Raw genomic sequence first — 8,552 nt, 5'->3', positions numbered from 1 at the left:
GGCAAGGAACAGGGCATAGCAGCACTCCTGCCAGCCCAGGAGATCAACCTTTCTCCTCCAGTAGGAAACCAACCTGCAAGGCCTCAGCACCTGCTACCACTTGGCAGGGGGCAACAAGATGGATTAGCCCCCTTCTGCAGATGCACAAGCTCAGGAGACGTCTGGAGATGACTCATTTCACAGAGGTAGGACTGACTGGCTAACAACCCTCTCCATGATCACTCGGCCTTCTGGCAATGCCGGGGACCAGGTCTAAGTGCCACTTGGCACCTGACCTGCAAGGTTAGAGCAGCCTTGGGGTTGCTCTGACTTACACCTCTGACTGATGGTCCTTGCGAGTGGAGGACTGGCCGAGCAGAGGTGAACTCTGCACCCCACTCCTGACACCCCCCACCCCATGCAGTGCAAAGGAGCTGGATTGCTTTTGAGGCTCTGGCCTTGCAGGATATGTCATTTCCTGGAGAGCCAGCTCCTGGGAGGTGTATCTTCAGATCACACCCATCACAGTATTTCCATGGGGAGACTCAGCACTCCCCCTCCACTAATGGTAGCGCCCATGAGGTGATCAGTACAGGTGATGTCTTTGGGCAGCATCCAGCACCCTGGGAACCCGTCTCACTCAGGGTCTGTGCAGTATTTAGCACAGCGGGTGCCCCAGGCTCGGCTGGGGCTCTGTGTTCAGGGGTACCCAGAAACTGCTGACACCTAAGCTCCCCTCCCGTGGGCACAGCTGCCAGTCGCTAGGCAGCCGGAGATGTTTAACTGGCGTCCAGGGACAAGCTTTCCCTCCCGCACAGCTCCCTCTGTGCCCGTCTCACTCTGGCATTTCCAAATGCGCTGCAAATTGTTCTCCGGACACGCAAACCCTGGTGCACCTCAGTGCACGGGAGCCAGGGCTGAGCAGAAGCTTTGACTTTGGCAGGGTTTCAAGTGGCAGCCCACGTCCTCGTACCGCCTGAGTGGAACTGACAGCCCTGCTCCGTCTTACGGGCCCCAGCAGCTCTTAACACCCAGCTGACACGCGGAATAAAAAGCCCAGGCACCTTGGGTCGGTTCCAAGCCCATCTTTATTAGCAGCGCTCCCCCCCTGGCTTTCTGTTCGCGCGCAAACAACGAAGCTCCAGGAGCCCACAGACACAGAAACGTTCAACACACGCAGGCGCCAATCCCAAGGGACCAACCTGTCCCGCTGTGCTCTGCCACACCACGCCTGGCCCTGAGTCTCTAGTCCGTTCAGGTCCCCCTGTGGGGCGGACGCTGCCGTCGCTGACATGGATAATCCTCATTCAGATAGTACATGGCTAGCTACACACACACCCGATTCCCCTGGCTCGCCCGTCCCAGCCGGCAGGTGACCCCGCGTGGCCTCGGCAGCATGGCAGGGTCGCAGAGCACAGCAGGTCATGGGCCTCCTGCCTGTGGCTAATGGCGTGCTCAGGTCAGGGGCGGTAAAGGCAGGAGCTGGAGAATCAGCGTCCAGACAGCACGACAGGGCCTTGATCAGAAAAACGCGAGTCCACGGGGGGAGAGGCCAGAGCATCCTGGGCTGGGGGAAGAAGGGGGCCTAACCAGGCCAGAGCTGTGGGCCGGTGGAGCCACTGAAGCAAGTCGCTTGCCTCGTGCCTGGGGAGAACGAAGCTGTAGGGAGGCTCTGGGCTTGATCTTGCTTCCATTGAGGTCAAGGACAAAACTCCCCTTAGCTGCCCTAGTGCAGAATCAGGCCATGTGTCACTCACCCCAGGCCCCACCTTAAATGCTATAGGGGGCAGGTCCTGCCGTTATCTGCTGGCACCAAGGCAGCGTGTCGGGCCGGATCTGGGGCGGCTGCGCAGCCCCCTGGACTGTGCAGTAAGCTGTGGGGCGCCCCACCGCCGAGCCGGGCACTCACTCAGCAACAACGCCCATTAGCCGGGCGAGAGCGTCGAACACAATCCAGCCCCCCGACGAGCTGAGCTGGGATGCAGCGTGCGCTGTGTAAACAGCAGCAAGTCCTCCTCTCTCGCTGGGCCTCGCGAACTGCACCGGGAGGGCGGCAGGGCTGCTCACAGGTACTAAGCACTGGTGGTAAAATCGGTTTCACCCACCTCTACTCTGCCGAGAACGCACTCGCCAGGCCAGTGCCCGGGGCAGTCTGCACGCGGACGGGGAACGCTGCCACCTAAGTGCCGCTTTTTCGTTTCGCTGCCCCTGGAAACCGGGAGCTGCTGCAAACGGAGAGGCTACAAAGAGCTTTGGCTCAGAACAAGTGGACGACGATGCGGGGGGGTGGGGGGGGGTTGGCATCTGGCCCCTGGAGATTTCACTGATCTGCAGAAAAATGCAGGTTTCTCCCCGCATGGCAAAGCAGCCAGGCTAGGAACAGGGTTCACTGGGGAGCCACCCAAATCAGTGTTGTCTGCGGTAGTTAGCCGGGTGGCCATGGTCCCTGTTCCCTCTAGGGGAATCCTCGGCTGGTGACATGTGCTGGACCGCCCACCGCTGCACTCAGCCAGTGCTGGAGGACACCTGCTAAGCAGGGCAGTGCTGAGCACCCCGTGAACCCACGGCCTCAGCTCCGCTTTCCTCGGTGGTTACCCCTTGGGCGATGGCTGTCCCAGCCATTCCACCGGCTCCAAGGCCTCCCGGGTGGGCAGCTCAGCGACCTCGAGCTCCTGGCAGCTTGGGAAGAGCAGCACAGAAATCTTCTAGGCCCCCTGTCCACAGCACGGCAGCCAGCGACCCCAGGAGAGCCCTGTTCTCTGGCTGAGGGGCCGCTGGGCAGTTACAGCAAGTGCAGAGGGAGGTCATTTCCTTCCCTTTCCACATGCAGACAGATCCCCGACAAGAGCAGCCGCTGACTGCTGTGCTCCTCAACCCCCACATGGGCCAGTGGCCGAGGCCCGCAGGGCGAGAGCCGGACTAACTGCTGCTGGAGGAAATCGCTCCCTGATCCTTCCTCTTGTGCCACCGGCTTTGCCTCTCTCTGCTCTTTCCATGGCCGGCGGCGGCAGCAGCAGCGACCTGCCAACTGGCTGGCTGCAGAGCAGGCTCCTGTTTACAAAGGATTCCTGTGAAAAGGCCATTGATCAATCCCAACGCGTGGATCAGGGCAGGGAGCGATGGAAACGGCCGGTGAGGTCAGATGGGCCCATCCTGCCAGGGGCCGAGCGTACGTTTCCTCCTGCCATACGTCCTCCACCTGCCTTTGGGGAGCCAGTCGCCTTGGAGGGGCCCATCCAGCAAGGCGCTTACAGGGGTGCCCATGTATCTGAGCTCCTTGCAGCCCAGGAACAAGCCACCCGGCCTTCCTCACCCTGCCGCAAAACGACCCAGTGGCCTCTATGACTCCACAATTCAACCCTGCGCCCTGGGCTGAGCCGCCAGGGGCGTGGGACCCACGGGAGGGGAGGGGTTCAGCTGCCTTTGATCCCCTAACCCCGCCCCGAGTTTAAATGATCAACATGAAGGCTTGGTCACGGTGGCCTGGATGCCCAAGGACCTCCTGCCAGCAGACGCCCTCCCTGGGAGCTGCATGGCCTCTGGCTGGGAAGCCAGGATGCAGCATCCCAGCAGGGAGTCACCTGGCTGCTCAAAAAAATACAAAACGGTTTGAAGCCTTTTTATTATGGCGGAGCTGGGTGGCTTTTCCTCTCCTCCCCCCCCCCCAACTCCCCTCTCCATCCCTGCCCCCCCCCGAGCCTTAAAGTGAAACCACACACTCTGTGCCTGGGTATTCGGGCAGGTTGAGCTCAAATTTCTTCTGCACGTCATAGGGCAGGAAGCGGCCGGCGAGGAAGTGGTGCCTGCCCTGGAAGCGGGTGGCGCACTGCTTGGGCGCGGCCAAGGAGACGAGGACGTCAGGGCTGATTCCCTCGCTGTTTCCCGTCTCCACGTCCCACCCTGCCGTGGCAAAGGAGAGGGAGGAAAGGTGAGAGGCCGGCCAGGCGGGCAGGCGCAAGGTGTGTCTGAGCGGCATTGACAGGAAGTTAGGTGGGGAAAGGGGACGCCCCACAGCCCAGCTGCGTGCAAGGTGAGATCTGGGGTGTGGGGGGGGGTCAAAGTTCCCAGGGAGCTGAGCTGTTAATAGCCTAACCTGTCCCTGCAGGCTCTTGCACGTTGGTGAGGAGCAGATTTTCACACTCATTCCTACGTCTGCCTTTCCCCCGTGTCACTAACAGGAGTGTCCAGATCACACGCACCCGCCCAGCGCCACAGGCACCAATCCTCGTGTGGCGGTGCATGCCATCTGCTTCATAAAAATACGTTTAGAAGCGTGGATATGATGTAACTGGAATGTGCTTCATGCAAAAGGTCTCGTGTAAGGTATCATTACAAAGCTTATAATCTACTGAGCGGGGTCATCCTCTTTGTATGAATGTATCATTCTTGTATCTGAAACTAGGAATATGAAGCATAACTCTGAGGTCCTACTGTAATTATGCAAAGTGTGGGCCATTAATGATGGGTTAGAATCTTGTCGGCTCCCATTAACCAGGACAACGGATCGTAACAGGTTTATTTACCTGCAAGCCTTCCTGTCTAGGTGCAGGCCAGCCCTGGCAGAATGGAGGGGGTCTCACAGGACATGTGACCATGTCAGCTGATACTGGAATCCATCTTAAACCTGGTGCTTTTCCATTTAGGAGGACGGGTGGGGACCCAGAGAGACAAAAGATTCCCACCTTGTGCCAAAGCTAGAAAAGGGGGTGGAACAGAACAAAGGGCGTCCCAGGCATGTGGAATCCCCGGCTTTTCACCTAAGATGCCTGCTGAAACTAACAAGGACTGTACCGGGGAAAGCATTGGGCCCAGACTAGGAAGGAGTCTAATCTGTGAAAGAAGCTGATTGGAACATCTCTGAGGGTGAGATTTACCTGCAGGGCCGCCCCGAGGATTCAGGGGGCCTGGGGCACAGCGGGGGAGCTGCGGCGCTTGCACTCACCCGGCGGCGCTCTGGGTCTTCGGCGGCATTTCGGCAGCGGGGGGCCCTTCAGTCGCTCCGCGTCTTCAGCAGCACTGAAGGGCCGCCCACCACTGAAATGCCGGCTGAAGACCCAGATCACCGCTAGGCCAGGGCTCATGGGGGCCCCTGAGGGGCCCAGGGCCTGGGGCAAATTGCCCCACTTGCCCCCCCCCCAGGCGGCCCTGTTTACCTGTAATCAGTTTCTTAATGCATTAGGCTTAGACTTGCATGTTTTGTTTTTATTTTGCTTGGTAACTTGTAATCACTTAAATCCTACTTTTTATACTTAATAAAATCATTTTTGTTTATTAATAAACCCAGAGTAAGTGATTAATCCCTGGGGGAGCAAACAGCTGCACATAGCTCTCTATCAGTGTTATAAAGGGCGGTCAGTTATGAGCTTTCTACAGAGTAAAACAGATTTATCTGGGGTTTGGCTCCCACTGGGAACTGGGTGTCTGGGTGCTGGAGACAGGTGACCCGCTGAGCAGTTTTTGGTTCAAGTCTGCAGCTCTGGGGGCATGGACCAGACCTGGGTCTGTGTTTGCAGCAGGCTGGCGTGTCTGGCTCAACAAGGCAGGGTTCTGGAGGCGCAAGCTGGCAGGGAAAACAGGCTCAGAGGTAAATTCAGCACATCACGTGACACTCCCAAGGGGGCTTCTGGTGACCAAACCCGTCACACCTCGGCTGGGTGAAGAGCCCCTTTGTGCCCCTCAGGAGCGATCAGGGAACACTGTGTGCTCTGGCTAGTCTCTAATGCCTGACATGCAGCCACTTCTAGTGTGGAACTCGGCAGCTGGGCGCCTGGCCCACAGCAACGCTGTGGGAGAGGAAGCAAAGAAGGAAGCCAAATCCAGGTCTTGCCACTCAGGGAATTTAGGGAGAGAGGCAGAATGCCTCTTCCTAGGCTGGAATTCAGCTAGGGTCAGTGAGCTGCGATGCCCCGTCAACCTCGCCCAGGGCTATACAAATAAATAGCCGGATGCAGAATGCCAAGCAGCAAGGTGGTGGTTTCCATCCCACGTGGTAGATTAATGAACTCAGTGGCTCCTCTGCCCACACCAGCCGGTCTCGCACCCACGACCCATCAGACCGAGTGGAAGGCAGCACTAGCAGAGCTCTGCAGCGCCGTGCCAGCTCAGCTGAGGAGTGAGGCGTGTCCCCGGCCAGCCTAGGGGATGCAGGGCCGGGCAGAGCCAGAACGGCTTCTCCCACGCAGGCCCTGGCATTAGGTGGGAATTTGCACATTAAATCTCCAGGGCTCCTGTTTGTTCCTCCCCTGGCTGGGCCGGGCAGGGGTTTTTGCTGCAGTCTGATGGCAATACCAGGCCCAGCCCCCAGACACGACTGTGTTTTGAAATTACATCATGTCTCACTTTGGGGAGCGTAGTATTTATTACAAATGCCTTGAATGCATCGCGAGGCAGCTCCCTTTCAGCGGGGAGCCAGAGCGGCTGGCAAGTGAAGGACACCCAGGAATAGGAGAAGCTGGCACGCAGGAGACAGGGTTCAAATGCTCCCCAGGGTCCGAGCCCCAGAGGAGAAGCTGGGTCACTCTTGGAGGGAGGAGAAGGGCTGTCTCCGTGCCACGCCGGAAGCTAAGCATCAGCACAGCATCCAGCTGCTCGTCCGGATCCCAGTCATGCTCCGCGCCCTCCTCCGTGTCACATGGTGGGAAAGCGTGCGCCCGTGGAAGCTGGGCATCCGATAGCATAAGCTCCAGCGTATTACTGTGCAAGGCGCCCGCTCCAAGCTCTGACAACACCCCCTCCCCGTCCCGATCAGCGGCACCCTCAAAAGACGCTGCAGGTTGGCTTTGTAATGTGAGCGGATCCCCCCGTGGCTGGATCCCACTGTGGACTCACTTCTCACTAGCTGCCCGAGGCAGGATTCGAACCCAGGCCTACAGGCAGCATTTGCACTCCTAGGGCCACTCACTCAGCCGCTCCTACAAACCCCATCAAATCTCTCTCGTTAGCCCAGCAGAGACCAGGCAGTGCTGTCTGCCGGCTTCGCTCCTGCTAATCTGCCTCTCCCCTCAGCACTCCAGTTCACTGCTGCATGGGAGGGGCCCCGGCGAGGTCCCAGTTAAAGGGGAGGTCCCGGAATGGAATAGGCTGAGAACCACTGTCCTAGTTCACCAGTGTCTTTCAGTCTGCAAGTCAAGGCCCTTTACAAACTTAGCCTCGGGAGGCCCATACCATGTTCTCTAGTCTATACGGGGAAGGAAACTGAGGCACTAACCCACTAACCCTCACTTCCCTCCCAGACCTGAGACCAGAACCCAGGAGAGTCCTATCCGTCCTCCGCTCTTATGCACACGATGATATGACTGATTGGGCCTGGGGATTTGCTTTCCTTGAAGCTGTTCTTAGCACGTAACCAGTAACCTCAGGGGTCCCTGGCTGCAGAGGGGCTCGAGAGAGATGCGGGAGGTGGGGAGGTCCTTACTGGGTTGGCTGGTGATCAGCCCTTCCTATTGTTGGAGCTGTGGCTGTGCCCAGAATTTTGCCACCCAGGACAAAGGCCCTTGATGGGTCAGGGCTGCCTGGTGGATCGGATCCTGCCGGCTACTCCAAGGGCAGGAAAGGACAAGCAGGAAGGGGATGGGACCACAGAGAGGGGGGTGGGAGGAGCAGAAGGGGAGGGTGAAGTAAGATCACGTGGCTGGTACGGGTGAGACCCTGCAGCCACTTGGACCTGAGGTGGCGAAAGGCGGGTAACCAGGGCTGAGGATTCTTGGGTGCGGGATGGGGAGAGCAAGTGCCAGTAGGAGAGGGTAAGGCGAGAGGGATCCCCACCTGAGGGCACATCCAGGCTGACGATGGGGATCCGGATCTGTTTCAGGGTGGCTAAGATGCTGGTGTACGGCTCCTTCACCTCCCCCGGCTCGGCGTCAGCTCCCAGGATGGCGTCGATCACCAGGTTGTAGGCGTCATTGATCAGCTGGACCTGGAGGGGGCGGGACCCAGTCAGAAACCCCCATCTGCCAGCCTGAGCCTCACGGCACCCAGCAGGGGGGCTTCGTCCGGCCCACAAGCCCTCTGTGGACTCCTGCGCACACAGGCCAAGGTGACCGAGTGCACCCGCTCCAGTGCACTGGGCTGCTGACTCGCGGTCCTGGCTGCCCCACCTCATGTTCTCCCTGGACGGACCCTCATGCTGGAGCACGGCCCCATCCCCTCTGCCTGCCGAGCTCTCGGTGACCACTGCCCCTCTCCCTGTCACTCCGACGGAGACGGAATAGATGTTAGCACGGTGGCTCCGTGAGAGCTGCAAGGCCCCGAAGGACTGACAGTACCATTCAATGAGAAAGAGAAGCATCTCCCAGAGCCTTCTCCCCCCATCCAAGTGTCCCCCTACAACACGCCCTGGGTGCAGAGAAAAGGACCAGCTGCCATCCAAATTAGTTGGGAACTTTTGCCCAGCCCAGCACTGAAGATCAACCTCTAGGAACAGTCTGGCCAGCTCGGAGTGCTGGAGAGAGACCAGCTGGGGGCAGTTTCTGTCTATCGCAGGGGGCTCAGGAGCTGGCTCGGCAGGAGGAGTAAGCACATGTGGGTTGTACCAAGCGCCGTTCAGTGCTGGGCTGCGCGCTCTCGGCGCAGGG

General features: G+C 59.1%; 1 protein-coding gene across 8 annotated transcripts in view; it reads right to left on the bottom strand.

Annotated features, from left to right (window-relative positions):
- Window positions 1-1,049: 1,049 nt before the first annotated feature.
- Window positions 1,050-8,552, bottom strand: part of YJEFN3 (YjeF N-terminal domain containing 3) — a 56,832-nt gene continuing 49,329 nt past the window's right edge. For 7 of the 8 annotated variants that reach the window (XM_039515505.1, XM_039515504.1, XM_039515502.1 and 4 more), the window contains 2 exons: window positions 7,744-7,894; window positions 3,679-3,879 (listed from right to left, as the gene is read on the bottom strand). In XM_039515505.1, the coding sequence (XP_039371439.1) occupies window positions 3,680-3,879; window positions 7,744-7,894 (351 nt within the window). In that variant the 3' untranslated portion in view covers window position 3,679. Of the gene's footprint in view, window positions 3,048-3,678; window positions 3,880-7,743; window positions 7,895-8,552 lie in introns of those variants that run through there. The other variant, XM_039515501.1, reaches the window with a different exon arrangement.

This window comes from Mauremys reevesii, linkage group 26 (assembly GCF_016161935.1).
Source record: "Mauremys reevesii isolate NIE-2019 linkage group 26, ASM1616193v1, whole genome shotgun sequence".
NCBI classification, from domain to species: domain Eukaryota; kingdom Metazoa; phylum Chordata; order Testudines; family Geoemydidae; genus Mauremys; species Mauremys reevesii.
The sequence above is the reverse complement of the archived record's forward strand: the minus strand, read 5'-3'. Positions and strand labels throughout refer to the sequence as shown.